Source organism: Triturus cristatus, chromosome 5_2, assembly GCF_964204655.1.
Source record: "Triturus cristatus chromosome 5_2, aTriCri1.1, whole genome shotgun sequence".
In the NCBI taxonomy this organism is placed as follows: Eukaryota; Metazoa; Chordata; class Amphibia; order Caudata; family Salamandridae; genus Triturus; species Triturus cristatus.
This window is the reverse complement of record NC_140588.1, coordinates 903,572,887-903,594,402: the sequence shown is the minus strand read 5'-3', so window position 1 is coordinate 903,594,402 and position 21,516 is coordinate 903,572,887. Positions and strand designations below refer to the sequence as shown.

At 45.5% G+C, this 21,516-nt stretch overlaps 1 protein-coding gene across 1 annotated transcript in view; it reads right to left on the bottom strand.

Annotated features, from left to right (window-relative positions):
* The window catches only part of UBE2A (ubiquitin conjugating enzyme E2 A), a 253,198-nt gene that overhangs the window by 116,713 nt on the left and 114,969 nt on the right, over positions 1–21,516 (bottom strand). The window contains exon 4 of the mRNA XM_085608056.1: positions 1,464–1,553. Coding sequence (XP_085464182.1) covers positions 1,464–1,553 — 90 coding nt within the window. The remainder of the gene's footprint in view (positions 1–1,463; positions 1,554–21,516) is intronic.

Here is a 21,516-nt window from a genome sequence, read left to right as displayed (position 1 = left end):
CTTGACCACACTGCTTGTAGATCTTTTTAACAGGTTTCTGGTTGGGTGCACAGTGTGTTCTCACATTTCAATGGAGTGGGTGGCATATGAAAAAGTTCCTAAAACCTATTGGAACAAAAATATGTATATTTGCCATAGGCTTTTTCCAGACAAAAATGGTCCAACCAAAAACATGCTTGCATCTGTAATTCTAATCTTGTATTCTATTGCACAGCAGACCTTTGTTACAGTGTGCATAATTGGCAGTTTTAAAAATTATTCAGAAATTTGGCTTATTCATGTCCTGAGCTTATAACGCCTTTAGAGGTCGACCCTCAAATTGTGTTCGGCCTTTCTAGGAGATCCCCTCTGACTTCAAGACTAGCTTGATTTCTAGACCAATCCTTGCTTCTCTTCAGGGTAGACTAAATCACAGATGGCAGACAACTATTCATTATCCTCAAGGCTTGTTTCCCCAGCAGGATGATTATTGTGGGCTCTGGATAGAGAACTGAGGTTTTATTTGGATGTACCTCAGCATAGGGAGCTGAAGGCCTCTGAAAGCCATCTGCAGGAGATGGACTCTATTCCTCTTAATCCCAGAACAAATAGCTCCTTGAAGGTTTGTGAGGAAAATCAGTAGTCTTTTTTGTGCCCACATGGCGTAACGAGCCAAGCCACATTCTCTAGTCAGACTCCTTTTGCATCAAAAAAGCTTGGCACGCCTGACATTTATGTGCAATATTTCACCCCCAACCACCTTTGAAGTAATTAAAACACAACACAGGTTCTTTTTCCCCAAATACAACATCAAAGATGCTACTTCCGGAATTCTTCCATGTCTGGTCACGGCAAAGCGCCACAATTTTAGACCACATTTTGGTCTCAACATTTAGCACCGCAGAAGTCTCAGTATAGGTGCATGGAGGGCTTCAGAGAAAGCTGTAACAGTTCAATCCAGTATCAAAAATAGCTAAACTTCACAAAAGGTAAACTGTAATGTGCCTGACCTAGGCCAGTGCATCAGCAGTACAAAGCATGCAAATATGCAAATCTGCAAAAAAGTTGCATGAGGCCATAGGATTACAATGAATGTAACATTCCTTAAGAAAATATCAGTAGATGCCTTTCTTCTTATGAAGTGCTTCTAGGCTGACCAAGTTAAGGTCAAAGCTTTTTGGTAATATGGTAACCAAAGTGAGCGTAACCCCCTGCCCCCGCGAGTACGTAAAAGGTGGCATAAGTGTAAGTATATTGGGGGGGAAAAAAAAGAAGAAAAAAATTACAAAAAAAATCACCTTTGTTGCCCATTTACTAGACTGGTACAATTAAACAAAGAAAACACTGGAAAAACAGAGAACATACTAATGGTTTATTCATTTTTACAGCTGTATTTAACACCGTTTGCTACTAGTCAATACAGTTCATATAAGTGTTGAACAACCAATTGCAAAACATTAAAAGGAGAGAATATGCTTACTTACCATTGGGATGAAACATTTTAGAGACAAATCTAACTGTTGGTGGCTTATTTGGATATTCTTCTGTAAATTCTATCGTGAGTTTGAAAGTCCCTAGAATGAGAGATAAGAGCATTTTTTACACGTATTAATAATGTATGCATTGGTTTCATTCAGTAACAACTCTGGGTGATTACAAATTGCATTTGTACATCTCAACTAAAATCTTAAAAACTAGCTACAGGTCATTTGGAATGTTCTAGCAAGTTCGGATCCTTTCCCATTTAAAATGATTTTCTGTTCTATTTCAATGCTATGAGAGATGTTGACCAAACCTACATGAAGCCTAAAGAAACCTGAAAGAAAAGAAAATGTTATGAAGACTAGGCTGGTAATTTCCTATCCAATCGCCGTTCCTTTATGGTCTCAGAACAAAAAAAACAGACGATTAAACTAAATCAGTGATTCAATGAAAGTAATTTTATGGAGCTCGCAAATACCATAAAGCATCTTGGAATGAGGATAGTTATAGCTGGAATTGCCAGGTTTTGATCTTTTGGTTGAAAAGCGCGTGGGTAGGGACACATATTTCCACATAATTTGTATTGTTTTAATAGACTGCAGCATCTCACAATATAAAAGACAATGCCATCTATTTCAGTTCCTATCAGAAATATAATAAATAATAATCAGTGATAAGGGGATTAATTTGATGGATCCTTTATCTGGTCATTCAACAGAACAGACATTTGATCATGAGGGAATGCTTCTATTGGTACAACGAGTGGTTAGGTATCAGAGGCAGCTTGTTCCACAGTTTGACAGCAAGATGGGAGAATGATCTGCATCCTTGGCTTTTAAGACTAATGGGACTAGGACCAGAGAGGCAGAGCACAAGGAATGGGCAGGAAGATACCGCAAGAACCTTCACCTTAAATAAGATGTACTTTAATTGTTAAGAGCACGATAAATGGCTCAGAGGGCCTTAAACAAAATAAAATTTCTGTAGGGGCAACCAGTGTGGGGAACAAAGGTGTGTATGATTGGACTCACATGAAGGATTTTTCAGTAAGATTCTAGCAGCAGTATTTTTGATGGACTGAAGGCAGTGGAATAGATACTGGGGTAGAATATGGTGGAATGCATTAGCCTAGTCTTACCAAGAGATTCGGAGCTTGGATAAGAGTTTTCTGATGAGAAAGTCAGAAAAGGGACTTAGAGTAAGGCGAATGCAGAAGCAGGTAGCTGCAAAAGATAGAACAAAGAATGCCCAGATTTCTAGCTTGCCTCACTGTGTCAAGGAGAGGCCTTTTTATGGACGGCCAGCAACTTGGGGCTTCGGAAGAAGGTTTTACTAAAATTAAGACCTCTGTGTTGTCCCCATTAAGTTTAAGAAAATTCTGGTGCATCCACTTGGTTATTTTGGTCATACATTTATGATTTTTAGCAACAGATATTAGTTTGTGTATCCTTTGCATAAGATAAAACGCTGAACCCAAAGGATCAATTCAAATCTAGCCAAAAGAACACACAGATGTATAGCAGCGTGAGGCTCCGGGAGGACCCCTGGGTAACCCAACACCGTATGAATAGTCTTGTGATTGGAACGGAGGACAACACACTGATTAGCTGCGGTGACTGAGAAAGGACAAGATCCATTTTAGAACAGTTTATTTAAATCCAAGATCTGATGGTCTGGAAATCAACACTGCGTGAGACACCATGTACAAGGCAGCTGATCCTGGAGGAAGATTAGAGCAGCCGAGCTTCCCTGGTCCAGAATTCAACACTGAGTGCATTCTGTATCCGAGTCTTGTCTAAACCCTGGACTGCGAGGTATCTAAAAGCTGTCAACTTTCCACAAAAGCAGGCCACTGATTGGGAGAACCTTGAAGGAAATGGGTACAGAGGGATATAGACCTAAAATTCAAGAGCACAGTGGAATTTAAAGTTTTTCTTTTATAGGAGCAGGGATCACTTTACTAAAGCAAGAGAACCGTGGTGGAGGGTAGGGACATTTTACAAAGGTCATCAAGATTGAGGCTACGGTACTGGAAGCACAGGGAAATCTTCTGAGAGAGCAGGGGTCAGCGGGTGATACAGATTTTGAATTACTAAGGGTAGTGATAACCTGTTCTTCTAAGAGAGGGGGAAAAGGCAGTAAGAGAATGGTAATTTGGCATTTGAGTCGAATTGTCTAATAGGGAAGCAACTTTGTCACAACTAGTAAAGTTTATGTAAGCAGTTGTGATTTTGTTTTTAAAGAAATTGGTATGATTGTCGCAGAGTTATTGGAGGGACAATGGTAGAATTTAATGCTTTCAAGATTGATGAGGCTATGTACAAAAGAGAAGAGTTTACCTGGAAGGGTTATGAGAATTGTTTATTTTAGAGGAGTAGAATTCAAGATCAGCTATACTAATCTATGTTTCTAGTTTTTCATTGCTTTTCTATATTACCTTTGGACCTGGACCTGTGTGCAGTAGGATCTCCTCCAGGCTTGTTTATGCTGTTTGCAGACTCATTTGGATGTGTGTAAGTTATCAAAATACCAAGGAACAGTAGGAGGGTAGCACTTACTTGGAGATGTGTGAACTGGGGCAATAGTGTGGACGGAAGAGGAAAGTCAAAGGTTTTAGTTCACTGCAGCAACATTTAGGTCAAGAGTTGGCAATGGTTGCAAGTGTCTATCAGCAGCACTCAAGTTCTCAATTACTTTTGTTCAGGGACGGGGGTCTTCACTTTAAGGGGAATGAAGTGGCAGGTCCAGTATGATGAACACACAAAGTGGAATTTACTAGAAAGTTAGTTTTGGCAAAGACCGGCACAAAAGTATGCCCAGAGCTGTGTGTGGGAGAAGAGACTAGTTAAGACTGTGCCAAGATGGCAAGCGAATTGGTCAGGTTATTAATATCTATCTATATTGTCTAGAACCTTGCAGTTATAGTTGAGATTTCCCAAGACAAAAAAAGAAAAATGCAAAAAGTGCATGCTTAGAGTAATTGCAGTGGTAATATACTTTACAAAAAAAAACCTGAATTTATGCATTTCACCATTGAGCGAACAGTGTAGTGTTACATCCTTTTGTAATAACAAAAGAAGAAAGAACTGCATAAGTTACAATACCCCAATGCAACACAGCAATCCTCTGCAGTTATACTATTCTTACCCATTATCCACAGCTCCCAGGTCCTCTTTGTATAGATGTGTAAGCCATTCATCCCACTTATTTCCATTCTTGTGGAGGCAGATCCTTGCCACTGACCATGAATATACCTGATCCCCCACACCTTTGTTTGGATGACTCCTAGTTCATTCACCACCAGTCATCGTCATACTCTCCCTCTTCTTCAGCCTCCTTAAATGTGCGCAGAATTTCTTCCCTAACTCCCAGGTCTTCAGCTACCATTTTGTATCTGCAAGATAATTTAATGTGCGTCTCTTCTGCCAGCGCCCACTCATTGGGAGTCTCACATCCAGAGTTTCACCTCCAGTCCCATAGTCCCCAGCCAGTCCATGGCCACTAGCCTCTTTGCCAGGAGAAGTGTAAGGTGAAGAAATTTAAATTGCATCGTTCCCCTTTTAGGTTTGCTCAAAATACCCAACAGACCATGCTTAGGTGTCATGGGGGATCCAGTTGCTCCCTGAAGCCGCGCCATGTTATGCAAGATGGAGGTTGTGAAATGAACCAGCTTAAATCTGGCATTGCCAGAAATCATTTCCCCAAAGCACAGGTTATTTGATATATTTGATATTTATTAGCTTGTAAAGCGCCCGAATGATGGGAGAAGGATTTTCTGCCCAAAAAAGCTCTGTTAAATCTCGTAGTGCAAAGAAGTGATTTTGATCCTGACCGAAGAGACCTGGAGGGCAAGTACCTACAGAGTTTATCTGAGAGGTAGCTAGGACCCATGTCATGTAGAGATTTGTGAACCATACAGCAGATCTTTAATTTAATCCGTTTTCGCACCGGAAGCCAGTGCAGCTGTTGTAACAGGGGTATGGAGGCAGTTCTAGGAGGGGCGTTGGCAACTAGGCAGGCCGCTGTGTTCTGGACTACCTGCAATTTATTTATGGAAGCTTCATTGGCTGAAATCAGCAAGGCGTTGCAGTAGTCCAGGCGGCTTAGTACGAATGCCTCGAATCAGAACTTTCAGAGTTGACAAGAGTAGAAATGGGAAAATTCTCTGTAATAGACTAAGGGTGGGAAAGCATGACCCTGCAATGGAAGAAACATGTTCTCCCAATGTTAGTTTCTGGTCTATACGGACACCCGAGTTTTTGACCACTTTTTTGGGGTAGGAGCTGGGCCCAATTCCTCATTGCTTCCCCGAACAGCTTAATCTCCGATTTTCCAGCGTTAAGCTGGAGAAAGTGGTCACCCATCCATTTTGCAACTGCTTTCATGCCCTCCGAAAAGGTGGTCTGAGTGTTGGGGGTTGTTTTTATAAAAGGCGAGAAGGAGCAGAGTGTCGTCAGCATAGGAAACTGGAGTGAATCCTAGACTCCTCAGTAATCCCGCCAAGAGGGCGACGTAGATGTTAAATAATGTTGGGCTTAAACATGAGCCCTGAGGAACTCCCTTGGTCACGCTGGTAGTCTTAGAATGGAAAGGTCCAGATTAATCATCTGGGTTCTATCTGCTAGAAAGTTTGACAACCATTTTAGTGCATCCCCTTGGAGTTCGATGTCGAAGTCTTTCGATAAGGATCTGGTGAGAGATGGTGTCGAATGCTGCGGATAGGTCAAGCAGCACCAAAAGTACTGCTTGACCATTGTCCAGAGACATTCTGATGTTATCCGTTACTGCTACTAAGACAGATTCTATGCGGAATCTGGCCCGGAAGCCCGATTGAGAAGTAGCAAGACAGTTCGAGGCTTACACAAATTCGGAGAGGTATTTGTTAATATGCTTTTCCAGGAGCTTGCTCTGGAGGGGGGTGCAGAGAGCTGGGGCGATGGCTGGAAACATGGTCCATGGGAGCTTTATTATTTTCCGGATGGGAATGACCTGTGCTGCTTTCCATTCGAGGGGGAGCCTGCCATCTTTCATAGAACTGTTGAGAATGGTACAAATAGGGGCGGTAAGCTGCTTGGAAAGCAGGGAGTAAGTCCTCGCAGGATTAACATCTAAAGGGGACCCAGATCCAACTTTCCTTAGAAGTAATTCTACTTCTTCAGGCATAAGTAGTGGAAAGTTCTCCATTGTCAATAGGTTCGGCGTAGGCACTAGTGAATCTTTCTTAGCGCCTTTCTGCGAGCCACTGACCGCCGTGATTTTATTATAAATCGTGTCAATTTTCAGGGTAAGGTGGCTCGCTATGTTGTCGCATAAGGTTTGGGATGGGGCCTCTTCATGGTTACATGCCTTGGGGTCTGTGAAAGATCTTAGAATCTGGTACAGGGTTCTGGAAGAGTTCCCTGCTTGCTGAAGCTGTTGCATAATATGGAGTTTGCAAGCATTTTTACAATTTTTGTGGTATTGAGTCGGGGCTATTTTATAACTTTCCATATCCTGAGGGTCATGTGAAATGTGCCATTGTCTTCCAAGTCTTTTGCAGTGGCTTTTTTCCGTCCGGAGGCTAGGGGAGTACCAGATAGTTTGGAGGCTCCTGGTAGTGTGTTTCTCTACACTATAGAAGTCATGATTCCAGGACGTTGGAAATAAATCCTGGAACTGGTCAGGTGTAAGTTTGTACCATTGTCTATACTGCCTAGGGGAGAGGAAGTTAGGGGTAGTATGATCCTGAGGGCTGCAAAATTGGAATTCAATCAGCTAGTGGTCTGACCATGTCAGGGGGTAAGTTGCTCCACAGAGGATTTTCTGGGAGTTAGTATTAGATCGAACGTATGCCCCGCAGAGTGGGTGGGGTCGTCATTGATCTTGATGAGCTCAAGTGTGGCCAAATCTGCAAGACATGTGGAAGCATCCTGATTGATGGCATTTTCGCTATGGATATTAAAGTCTCCTAGACTGGTTGAGATGACATGAGGGGAAATGAGTTCCATCAGTTGGGAGGAGAAATTTGCCAATGGGCCGGGGGGGGGGGGGCGGTATACAGGAGCTCCTCTCCAACTGTGTTGCGGGTTTAAATCCATTCTAAAGATTAGAATTTCCAGTGTATCATTACATAGTTGATCCAGGATGGAGATTTTGATATAATCTTTATGGAGGATGGCTATACCTCCAACTACCCTGCACGGTCTATCAAGTTTTTGTATGTGGTAGCCGTCTGGAAGTGCTACCGCAATTACAGGTTTTGAACTGGGTTTAATCGAGGTCTCCGTTAGAAACCCAATATGTGATTGTTTGGAGGAAAACAGATCCCAAATGTTAATTACATGTTTAGGCAAGGATCTTACATTGGCCAGGAAGCAGTTCCAGCCTTCATAATCCTGTGAGGTCTGGGAGGGATCCTTATTATTTTTAGTGCTATGAGTTGGGTTATTTCTCTGGCCTAGCGTAATATTCTTGGTTAGGGAATGGTATATTTCCATACTCGGATATACGCAGAGTCTGCAAGAGAAAGGGCCTTCGAAACATGTAGGTGTAGTAGAAGTAGCATGGGCTGAGTGTCTACAAGCGTTGCGAAGGCTAGAAAGGCTATGTCTAACCCTTAGAAGTTCCTGGCATGTGTAGAAGCGAGAATCACCCGGTGTGTGTCCAGGTTCTGAGGGGAAACCAGCAGGGTTTCTGGCGGAGTCCAGTTGCGGACGGGCGTAGACTGGCTTGCCTTAGGCGCGCCAGCTGCACGCATCAGTTGCGCGTCGAGCCAGGCATCCAATGTATCTGATGAGGAGGGCAGTTAGACTGCTAACCTTCATTCCGGTTTTTCTACCGGAAGTGACTCTAGGTCACTTCTGCAAGCGCAACCTCCCTCCACTCAATCGGCAACAAACCGTGGTGGACCGGGGAGGAGCGCTGAGGTGCACAATACAACAAGTGGCAGCAAGTAGTCTACGATCTTTAAAGTTAAAACCAATTTAAAACGAAAATGCAGTTATTTTTCATTCTTAGTCCAGGAAACTGCCTTCGAGGTCATCTCTCCAGCTCATAGCTGTGAACTCCCACAGGTCGTCGTGAACCAGGAGTACCACCACCAATCGTAAATGCAGCACCAACACTTTGCAGAATACCTTGGCAACACAGTTAATGATTGTCAGGATGCCACCTCAGAGGGGTCCCCTCCCGGCTTAAGCATCATGCATATCAGCCCTTCCTGCATTGTGGGGGCTATCTCCCTCAGGTCCCAGGCTTTGTCAAAGACCTCCAGTACCGTTTCTGATAGTGTGGGATAAACGCTTGATAAAACGTCACTGGGAAGCCATCACCTCTTGGTGTTTTATTAGGGGACAATGTTCTCTGTCTCCTGCAGCTCCTCCGGTGTAATGCTTGCATCTAATTCAATACGCCATTACTCAAGCACTCACAGGAGATCCACCTCTGTTATGTTATGTTATTTTTATTTGTACCGCACACAGCTGCCCCAGCAAAGGGGCGTCCTGGCGCTTTGAGAAGGTAAACACAACACAGCACTACAAGCGGACAAAAGGAGACGAGACACAACAGATAAGCTAAACAAATAAAAAGGTCTTGATAGCCCGTCTAAACTGAAGGAGCTCATCGATGGCCCGGATTTGTGGAGGAAGAGAATTCCACCAACTCGCTGCCAGGACTCGAAAGGAGCGGCCACCAATTCTGCTCACCTTAAAACGCGGGACCACTGCTAAGTTCTGGCCTAGCGATCAAAGAGTGCGAGAAGGGACATAGGGGATCAGCAATTTCTCCAAGATTTGTGGGGGAGTACCCTTTAGGATTTTAAATGCAAAGCAGAGAACCTTAAATCTAATCCTCTGCTGCACAGGGAGCCAATGGAGAGAGCGCAGAGTATTGGACACCGAGCATCGCCTAGGCAGACCGGTCACCAGTCGGGCCGCAGCGTTTTGAACCCGCTGGAGCCGCAAAAATTCTGACTGGTTTATCCCCGCCAGTAGGGAGCTGGCATAGTCCAGCCTGGACAGCACTGATGCTTGGACCACCAGCTGTCTTGTGGGTGCATCAAAGAATTTGAGGATGGGTCGAAGTCCTCTGATGATGCCATAGCAAGAAGCCGCCACCTTCTTGGTATGACAGATGAAACTCAGAGAAGGATCAAGCCACACCCCCAAGTTTTTTATCTCTGCCGCTGGGAGGGGAGTCACACCCAACTCCGAAGGCCACCATTTGTCATCCCACAAAGCCACCTGTTTACCAACCACCATAATCTCCGTCTTCTTGGTGTTTAACTGGAGACAGTTGGAATTCATCCAGTTAGCCACTTCCCGCAGACCATCACAGAACCTGGGAGCCTCCAGGTCTGAGTCCCCACTCAGTGTGACCGCCAGCTGCGTGTCATCTGCGTAAGAGACCATGGTCAGGCCCCACCGCTTGACGACCGCAGCCAACGGTCTCACATACAGATTGAACAGAGTGGGACTCAGTGAAGACCCCTGTGGGACTCCCTGGTCTAGCGGGTAGGATGACGACTTACCGGGCGGGATCGCCACCTGGAATGACCCATCCGTACGGAAGGAACGAAACCAGTGCAAGGCGGAGCCAGAAACGCCCACCTTCTCAAGACGCCGAATCAGAATCCCGTGCGAGACCGTGTCGAAGGCGGCACTAAGATCTAACAGTAGTGCCGCCGTCCTACCGGAATCCAGCACGGAACGCAGATGCTCGACCATCGAGAGAAGGGCCGTCTCCGTGCTGTGACCCGCACGGAACCTGTTCTGGGTAGGGTCGAGAATGTTAAGCCTACCAAGATGGTCTGTAAGAATGGCATTCACATGGGCCTCCGCTATTTTCGTGGCCCAAGGGAGAAGGGAGATAGGGCGATAGCTTTCAGGTTTAAGGGGGGTAAGGGTTGCCTTCTTCAGAATTGGCGTGACTACTGCCTGCTTCCATCTAACGGGAACCACTCCAGAAGAGAGAGACAGGTTGATCAAGGACAGCACCGGGGTATGGCAAACCGGTGCCTGGGTCTTGAGTTGGGCCGGTTTCAGTGGGTCTGCCGGAGATCCAGACTTGATTTTGGCGCTGAGAGAGTCAAACACCTCCAGAGATAAGGGGGGTAAGATGGAAAGACATTCCCCCTCACCTAAGGTGTGACCAACCTGCTCTAGCATCAGGGAACCCGTTGGGAAAGTGCGATAGATGGCTTGCACTTTTTCATGGAAGAAAGAGGCCAACCCCTCACAATGTGAGTCCGAGCATATTTCCACTGCAGTTGCTCTCTTCGCCATCAAGTCCTTTAATACTTTAAAAATAAGTTTCGATGGATTAGCAGAGTTCTGAAACTGTTGAGCATAAAAGGAAGCGCAAGTTTGACACACTGCCCTGTGATAAATCTTGACCATGGCCAGATAACATTTTCAGATCTGGGTCGTACGACTTCCTCCATAATCTTTCGGCCTGTCTACAGGCCCTCTTAAGAGATGCCAAGGAAGTGTCATACCAAGGGCTCGGCTCCTTCCGGTGACACTTGGACCAACACATAGGAATCAGAAAATCGAGGGCACCAGATATCTACTCACAGAAGGAGTCGTATCCACAATCGACCTCGGTGAGCGGACCTAAAGGAACCTTCTCGAGCTGATGGTAAAAATCCTCCAGTCTTAATTTGTTCCAGTGTCGTTTAAGAACAAGTCTATCCTGAGATAGAAAAGGAGAGTCAGACAAAGAGCATGCCGTTTTCACCAGCATGTGGTCTGTCCAGACCAACTGGGAGGAACCAAGAACTCTGAGTCCTTCTAGATTAGTGAAGAACGGGTCAAGAATATGACCACCTTTATGTGTGGGGAAAGTAATCATCTGCGAGAGCTGTAAAGCCTCAAGATCCGCCAGAAAGCTCCTAATAGAGGGTAAAGAAGGGCAGTCCAAATGGAGATTAAGATCTCCCACAACATTAAAATTTGCGCATCCTAGTGCCTCTATACTAAATATACTCAGGAAGAGCAGCCCTAAAAACAGAGTCACAGCCCGGAGGCCGGTAAATTAATAACCCACAGAAGGTAAACTGGTGACTAAACGCTATTTTAAATAGGGCACCCTCACACCCCAAAAGTTCAGCGGCTTTCCACTTGCAGGGATAACACCGTTTGGTGGCCATCGCAATACCTCCACCTCTAGTCGTCCGATTTAAAGTGAAAATAGCATACTCTGGGGGAAAGGCTAGGTTAATTATCGAGGAGTCAGAGTCCTGGAGCCACGTTTCTGTCAGAAAAAGCACATCCGGCGAACCATCAATAAGAAGGTCGTAAACCTCCTGATGGTGCTTTACCACAGATCTGACGTTTAAGCTCCAGATACTCAGGTCCCGTTGTCCTATCCTCTATATAACAGGCCCCAAGGAGCGTATAAGAGAGGGCGGTTCCAATGACCAAGCACCACACCTACAATGATATGGGCCACACAGCGGGACTACAGGCGAAAACTCGCAGCGTGTACATCGGTCCCGAAGGGCCAGTAGATCGGCCCTACTATAAGTTCTCATAAGTATAGTCATGATGGCCAGGTCCAGAGTTCTGCCGCGAGCCGCTCCTCCTTAGCGCGGACGGGCGCAGACGGGCAGGACTCTGGCACAGCGAAGGCACGCCCACTGCGCGCAACCGCTGCGCGTTGGAGGGAGCTTTAAATAGGCGTCCCTCCACTCAGCCGGAGCGCTAGACCGCTCGTCAGCAACACCCACCCAGAGTGACCACCACTCCAAGATGGCGCCCAAAGTGACCACCACTCCAAGATGGCGCCCAAAGCCACCACCACTCCAAGATGGCGCCCAAAGCCAATCCCACCCCAGAGACCGGACCCGCCAAAACAGCGGTGAAGGAACCGATTAGAGTGCAGGTGAGGGGGTTACAATAAATCCTATTAAAATCAGGGCAAAATACAACTAAGAAAAACACAAATAGTTATAAGGGTAGCTTTAAAAATGATAGCGCGGTATTGAGGCGCATAGCGCGATGCAAAGCGCGAGTACCTTCTCAGGGCAGTCCACAGGGCAGGTCGCCTTAAATAGGCGTCCCTCCACTCAGCCGGAGCGCTAGACCGCTCGTCAGCAACACCCACCCAGAGTGACCACCACTCCAAGATGGCGCCCAAAGTGACCACCACTCCAAGATGGCGCCCAAAGCCAATCCCACCCCAGAGACCGGACCCGCCAAAACAGCGGTGAAGGAACCGATTAGATTCCTCTGCCAGGAAGAACGCTACAACTCTGGCGTGGCAGGGTTCGCATTCTACTAAATCTCCTCAGGTGTTCTCTAAATTTCCCAATAATTGCTGCCTGGGCCGTGATGGGTATACCACATGCACGACGCATTATCATCATCATCATCATCATGCTGGGGGACACCATTTTTTCCTGGATAATATCAAAGCCAAGAACCAACTGGGCTTGTTCCCTTCTCTGTGTAAGCATTGCGGATACTTCTTCCTAGTCAGTCCGTCCAGTTTAACTCTTTCAATGTTCTACATGCCCCCTTAAGCTCTAATGTAGCCTCTCCTAGTTCGGGTAACGCCCCTACAATTTAGCAACTAAATTATCCAGAGTGACCAGATCTTGCTGCAAACATTTTATGACTCCATAAACCTTTCCAAGACACACACACATACTGGGTCACCGCTTTCAGTGCCTCCCATTCAATTCCTTTCATAGCCATAGGGCCACCGTTTGTTTCCACGTAGGTGGACAACTGCTCACTTAGGTATTTTCTTCATTTTAAGTCCTGCAACACAGCAAGGGGCATCATGCAAGTGAAGGGCCAGACTTGTACCTCCTTCCAAACAAAGTTAACTGAAAGCAGGGAATGACTCAACAGAAACTTCACAAGGTAGTCTGCTCCTCTGACACGATAGACCTGTCAGAGGGGCAGAGCTTAGCTGTCGGAAGACCTCCGTTCTCTTCACTGCGGTGGGCCCAGGCACCTACACCAACTTGTGGTAAGCTAATTTTGTTCACAACCACACCAGTGTGCACTACATTCTTATCTTCTGACTTGGAGATTGCCAGAGATGCTTTTTGAAACGTTGCTGATCTCAATATCCATCTCCATAGAAACAGCGCTGTCTTGATAACACAGTGGCAATTATAATACCTGGAGGGCAACTCTTATATCTGGCTAGAAAAATCTGTGTGTTTTTTTCGGTTGTCAGCCGGGTCTTGCAGTAGGGCCTGTCTTCAGCTCTTAACTAGTAGCAATCCTGTCCTAGATTCATAGCTTGTTGGCAAGGTATTGGGAGCTGGGAAAGTGGTAATTGCTTTCAGCTTAGCTGTTATCCCTAACGGATTCTGACCTGGGAAATGATCCATCTGCCTCCCATGCATCCTTACTGTGATTCTCTAATAGGACTGCTGTTTTAATATGGCATGCCTTTATTTTATCCTTAAATTTTCAACCAACTGCACATTTGAATCATTCTTAGAAGAGGCCATAGTTTTGATTTAATGCACATATCTGGTTGTTGGAATAACCTTTTGAATGGGTATCGAGATACTCTGTTTTCCATTACCAGTTTGTATTGAGGTTTAGATTAATGGCCACTGTCATTGATGCTAGGACTAGTCAGAGTGGTTTTCAGAAGTCAGTCTATCGTAACTAAACTTGCACCAAAGTAATGTGATTACTCTAAAAAGCTTTAAAATTAGACCAGCTTAACATAGCTGTCTTTACCCACACCAGATATTGCTGATATTAGTACAACAACCTTGAGAAAACGGTTGTTGGTCTGTGAAAGGCACAGGGCGTGGCAAACTGATAAATATATTATACGAGTGGCCAAGCAAGATGGCCAGACGGACACACAGGGAGAGCGACTTGCTGCATTACACAGTAATCCTGCTGTCATCGCATCGAGGCTGACCATATTGGAGGGAGCAGCCGCCGCTGAGGTGGAAGGCACCTTCGTATCCTGTACTTGTGGCACGCCAGTGCTGGGAAATGCATCCTGGCCCTCTGGAGAAGGAGCTGAGTTACTGGGCCAGGAGTGCACCGGGCAGCGGCCATACTGGAGGGAAGGTTCGCCGCCAAGGGAGAAAGCACCTCTGCATCCTGCACCCCAAGGAGCGACAATGGTGGATGCAGTGGCCCCGGAGTGATTTTGGCACTCCGTCTGGGGCAATGTGCATCTCCGTGCGCGGGCGATCATCGAAAACCTAAGGCCTAAGAGGCATTGCAGGGGTGAGTAACCATACAAGCCCTGCTGAACTGCATAAGGCATGCAGGGGCTGACAGGGGAGATGGCAGTGCCTGAGTTCTCATGGGGCTTTGGAAGAGAACATTGCTGCCCCCAGGATTGAGGCGTTGGAGCTGACTTCACACCACAGGTGGGGGATACTGGATGTCGGGCGCGTCCCCTAATCTCGGAGTGCACTTGGAGTATACAGCATCTTGGTCCCTTGGTGGGCCTCTCTCCGGAGACTCTTGGGGTGTTCTGTGTCGCTGCTCTTTGGGGGAGCCATCACCGGTGGAGACTGAGCCATCAGCGGACTGGGGGGTGCTGGGGGCTGGAACCAAGTGATACCCTCTGATTGCAGGGTCCTGGTGTGGAGTAAGGGAACCCAGTGGTGGCGCTGAGATATGAGGAACGTCAGGGTGGTCCGCACTACACAGAGTACTACGATCATCAGATATGTTCACGACTCGACCCAGCGTATGCCACAATGGAGTAGGGTCCCCAGAGAAAGTGGGGAATCCTGCTGAGGAGCCCACGAGAGCGGAGTGATGGCAGTAATACAGGACTCCTGAACTGTATTTGAGAATAACATTGATTTGGTCTCCATTGAAGTGAACCTTCTTCGTGCTGACCTCCATAAAGTGTCCAAAGAGATGAAAATGGCTGAACACTGCATTAGAAACTCTCCAACACGAAATGAAAACATTAAAGGAACAGATGGCAAAGATCATATCGGTGACAAAGATTCTGGGAGACAGAGCCGAGCATGCTGAGGTTTTCTCATTCTGCAATTACCTGCAATTTGTGGGGCTCCTCGAGGGTGTGGAATGCACTGTAGCATTTCCTAGAACAAGGAATCCTCACTGTACTCAGTCCGCAGGCGCTATCGAAGATGTTTGCTGTGGAGAGTGCATGAGGTGCTTGCCATGAGGCCTTCTCTGGTTCCTCCAATCAAAGAGCTGATAGCACGGATCTTTATTTGTAAGGATTGAGATGTCATTCTAAGAGCAGCCAGAGACATTGGTGTGACTCAATTTGAGAACCACAAAATTGCCATCTACCCCGACTGTACCAAATATGTACAATCTGAGAGAGACTTTCTTGGACGTGAAACAAACTCAAGGCCATAAATCTACCCTACATGTTACCATACCCGTCAGGCCTGCAGGTAGTGCAACAAGGTGAATCTCATTTCTTTGAACATCCAGAGGAGGTTTGATCCTAGCTGGAACACAGGGACAAGGACCACACTCAGAGATTGGATCCTCTCAAGCTCACAGCCGAGGAAGACGACTCTGGGACCCACTGGCCCTCGCAGCACAGACGCTGGCCCACTCATGAGTTATAGTGCAAGAGGGATGGTATCTTGGCGAGAAGGAAACTATCCATAGGTAAGAGGTTGGGCATGGCGTCTCCAGAGTGAGTAGACAATTCCATACGGTCGCAGTCCAAACCCCCCCCCCCAATGAACTATGCATCACTTAAGGGGAGTGTGGCTCCCCCATGGCTTGATACTGCTATGGGGGAGATGGGGTGAGGACTGGAGGAACTGTGGTAGCCGACCATACCGAGAGTGAGAAGCGGGGGTAATGGTGGTCCTGAGGTATTGGAATTACTGCAGATAAGACACGCACACACCATAGGGTGTAAGAATGTGCTATAATGCACTATGTTTGAGGGCAGCTATTCATAGTGTTTCTTTGGGCAGCTGAGGGAGCTCCCTCTGTGGTGCCTTGATCGTATTTGGTCTTGAGGCCTACAGGGCAGGACTAACTCCATGTATTCTCCACATGTAGCACAGAGTTTGTTACGGTGGACAACAGGGATTTGGTTGCAAGTTTCTGGAAGGGACGTTGGGCATACAGGCGGTTACCTTGTTTTTGAGTGTTTACCTAGAGTGGGTTGTGTTTGGATTTTCGACTTTCTACTTAGCTAGGACACAACATTACTCTGTTTATTGTCAAGGAGCTATGGGGTATATGGAAAGGTCTCTCGCTACGGAGGTACATAGAAAGGTCTCTTGCTACCGAAGGGACAAGATATGGACTTCAAGATGGGAGACTTGTATAACTTCCTCACTTGGAATGTCCAAGGATAAGTTACATTAAGCGTAATCGGGTCCTCACTTACCTCAGTTGGCATAAAATACACACAGCATGCCTTCAGGAGGCACACATTACAGACACTGAAGTGGATAAACTGGAAAAAATTACAGGGCAATTCTACTTGTCCACATATTCAACCTGTGCCACGGGGTTCTCATTGCTACAGGGGTGCCATTTACGCTACACTACTCCGGAGCAGATCTGGAGGGATGGTTGCTTCTGCAGGGGGCAGGCAAGCAACATTTTCTCTAAGCGGGCAGGGGATTTCCAGCAGGAATTTTGACCCAGGCTAGGTTCCCAGCATAGAAGGAAGCCAGGAACCAGCAGACACAGGCATGAAAAATAATTCTCCAACTTTACTAGTGTACAACTCAGTCTATGGTCAAGTGAGGAATCCTGGAACACTAATGGCCATGGAATCCAAATCCTATCCACAGAGCTGACCATCAGCCCATGTCCACTGCATTTTGGGGGTTCCTCCAATCAAAGGGTGCATAGCCAATGGATGGTCACCTCATGTCAAGCACATGAACAACAGAACTGTTTCCTGAGCTGGTTCAATCAGGTCAACTGTGGATGTATTTTTAGGCTCAAAAAGGAGGCCAAATGTTTTGTAAGACATCTCAGGCAGGAAGGGGTGGATAGGGCTCAGAGTAGCCCAGCAGGTGAACTTCAAACCAAATTAGAAAGGGCCAGCCAGCAGTGGTGTTTTCTGGACGGCACTGGTTAAATATCCCAATCTTATAGTTCTCTTATGCCCACTCCTGGAGTTCTGTCAGTCCACAAAACTCAATCCTTGGTAAATGCTTTCACAATATTAGGAGGGCAACTAAATTTCCTTGTTCACATTAATTTCCAGACGTTGGCTGGGTCTGTTGCAAGTGTGATGGAATTGGATACTTAATAAAAGGAACTTTATGGAAAAAGACACCAATCTCTAGAAATTAATTGAAAAATGAGATATGGAAAGTAATTGAAAACAAAAGTGATTATAGGTACATGCAATTCGAATTGGAAAGTTCAATGTAAACAAGGAAATTAGGTTGCCCTCCTAATATTGTGAAAGCAAATTACAAAGGGAATAATGTGACATCCTTATACACAGGGCACTGTTGCCCTCTACAGCAAGACAATGGGTGGAAGGGAATGAATGCAAAGTTACAGGGTTCTATGTCAGCAGATATCAGGCCAGGCATAAACAAACTTCTCCCTCCATGTCCTTTTGTCGTACCTGTACATGAAAGCCAAAATGAGACACCCGCTGTAATTAGGCAAACATACACACATGCTCCACATTTCCAAGACCTGGGTTACACAAGTAAAGCAGAACCTTTTAAATATGGAAAGCCTATAGGCATCTCCCCTTGAAGAAGACCGGTAAAAAGGTATGCCCCTTCAGTACAAATCATGCTGCCTTTACTGCCAGTCCTGTATAGCTATGGTACAGAGGGCAGTAGCCACTTTCTCAAAGACTGGTGTTCTTTGGGCAACCCTCTTGACTTCAGAGCCATGGTCTGGCATCTCAATCCACGTATCAGAGATGCCACATAGTGATGTTCAAGCTCACCTTAGGTGGCGTTGGAAAGGGCAAATCAAAAAACAACTGAGACTTGCTGTAGAAACACAGAGCTATACAAGGAGCATTACAGTTCCAAACTCTATAGATCGGTTCAACAGTGGCATGTCAGTTAAGGCCTTAGTACCCTTTATATTTAATCCAAGTCGAGACCTGGAGATTTGATCTGGCCTGGTGGCCCAAGTATTGTGCGATTTCCCTTGCATCATGAAATATTTCCCATAATTCACAAGGATCCGTGTATTAATTTTCCATATTCCACCATGAATTATTTTCCATAATTTAAAGGCATCCTTCAAATATTTTCAGTATTTCACTGGTCCTTGCAAAACAATTATTTTAATACCACTGCTGACGGTCCACTGAAAGCACCCCAACATGTACTACATATACATTTCAAAGTGATCTGTCAAGTATAGAAAATATTAGAGCCCCCTGTGAAATATGAGCTTTATCATAATAACTGCCATAAAGTGCTTTATTCATATTTGCGCTTGTCCACTATATAATCAACATTTTACTCATTAAATGTAACCAAACCCAGACACTCCAATTCAAATCAGTGTCAGCTGGTAGCTGCAATAAAGCCGTTAATGGCAACCCCACTACAACCGAAAGCAGTATTATGGGCAACAGTAAATTAACACACGGTGACAGGTGGACTCGCGTGTTAAACAGTAGCCTTCTGAAGCTTTTAAAAGAATACACCCAGGAATAAAGATTACGTTATTGGTGTCAGACCGGTTATCTGACTGTTAAAATGTACTTCACTAAAACCACAATCAGACCTGGAACTTTACACCATTTTATAGAATTTGTGACAATGTCGAAAGACACTTAAGTGGGCAAATGAATCAATCACAAACGTTGACTGAAATATATTTCCATTTCAGAGGAATGATGACGGAATTTGCGTTGTGGCAAATATGGGGGATTTTGGTTTCCATCACTACAAATCACCAACACAGTTCTCAGAACAATTTACACAAATGCACAAAATATGTATGGTGGTGACTAAGCTGTAGTTCACGTTGATGTTCGAGATTCAACAGTGCAATTGGTTCGCAGAGCTCCAAATACGTTAACATGGTGGTTAAACTTGGAATTCGTGTAGTTTTCGTAGTCACAATTTTTCTCCATTTAAGGAGCATTGTTGCTTAATGCCGAAAACTTTCAGTTTCAAGCTTGTTAAAATCAAAACAATGTTAGTTGGAAACACCCTGAGTGAGTACTGTGACTGAATGGCTTCAAACTCACTAAAAACTGTTTGGAGGAAGAACTGTTAAAGTCCTTTGCGTGGTGTGTGCACGAAGTGGCGTGACGAGACGTTTGCGAGGAGCCCCGTTTGGTCGAACCTGCTTGCAGTGAGAAATCTGGCCTGAGCGGGGTGGGGCTAGTAGAGCGGATGGATTGCGACGTTTCGTCATAGTCACTCTGGTGCTGATGGTGTAAGATTCCTTCGCTCTGCTTCTACTAATATCTCACTACTTCCCCGAGGCGCGTTTTAGGTGCTACTCAATTCAACGTTACCCATTGCCGTGCTGTGTTGGAGCCTTTTCTCTTTTGCACCATACTCGTTCTTATCATTGTTGCTTCACTATCATCGCTGTTCTGCTTGCTGCCTCTCCTTGCCATCTTTTGTCATCACTTATTACGACACCTTCAATATGGATATCGCGCATTCAACTAAATCTCATGAAGGCACCTCCGGAGGTCGTAAGGATTCTAATGCCTCTTCTGTTAAGCGGACCACAAAAGACCCACCCTCCCCAGATAAATCCCCTCTGCCTCTCACCCTCGAGGACATCATGGAGGAACTGCGTCTTATCCGTCCCTTTATGACGGACACTGTCACTACACTCCAGAGGCTGGATGACAAATGGTCTAGTCTAGACACAAGACTTACTGACGTAGAGCAGAAGATTAGTGATGCTCAAGATGTGGTCGCCAGAGTTGACACACTCACTAAGGAAGTCAGTCAGCTTAAAAAGGTTACGGAGGATTTAGAAAATCGTAATAGGCGCAATAATCTTCGCATTTATGGTATCCCGGAAGATTCTGAAGAGTCAGACATGATCCATTTCTTGAAAACTAGTGCTTCAAATTGTTGGTCTCCCGAAATCCTCAGACTTCAACATACAACGTGCCCATCGTTTGGGGCCAAGAAATACATCTTCTACATCTAAACCTCGAGGAATCATTGCCTATTTCCTTCTATACTCCGATCTCATGACAATTCTCCAAGCCGCTAAACATAAGCAAATGTTTTGGTCTGGGACATAAAATCTTTTTCACTCAGGAGGTTTCCAAACCTACTGCTTCTCGTCGGAAGGAATTTTTGGACCTTCGTCCTGCATTGAGAGCCATGAATGCACGCTACGGTCTCATCCATCCCTGTTTTTTTAAAGTGACCTATAAAGACAGAACATACAGTTTTGAAGACCCTGCAGATCTGAAGAAATTCATCCACACTCACAAAGGAGAACTCATGGAATTGAGCAAACCATAATTGGTTTTGTCATTGTCTGAGCATTATGTCCTGTGTTAATTCTATTTTGAACCGTATTGTTTTGCTTTTATGTTTCAGTTGTTCACTCCTTTGTCTTGCAGGTCTTTCCCTTTCGGTGTTGTTGTCAAGGTCACCATTTGCATCGCTTTGTTGTCTATAATGTGCATTTCATCCCGCTGCTGTCTTCCCCCCCCCCAGACGTCTGGTAAGTTCCTTCATTTGTTCCATTTGGTCGCCTTTCGTTATGTATTTCACTCCATAATTTGTCTTCTTTTTTAATAGTAGCTCGCTCTTTGTAGCAGTCTCCTCTTAGTTCGGTTGTCTTGCTCTTTGTTGCTCCCCCCCCCCCCACATTAATGTTTTCTGTTTGGTCGTCCTTTGTGGCTAAAGTCCTTTGGCTTTTTGCCATCCTTCTTTTGCTATTTTCTAGGGGACTCTGTTTCCCCCGGTCTTCTTTTCTATTTTTTCCTCCCTCCCCTTCCTCTCCTTTCTTCTTCCTTTAGTCTTTCTTCCCTTTCCTCCATTTTTTCTCCACTTTTTTGGCAACATTTACGACATTCACTCTACCCCATATTTTCTTCTCTTCTATTGCAGATTTTGGTACTCCTTTGTTCTCTTTCTCCATTCCTGTCATTATTTCTGTGGTGGACATGCGCTTTAGCTCTCTTGCATTT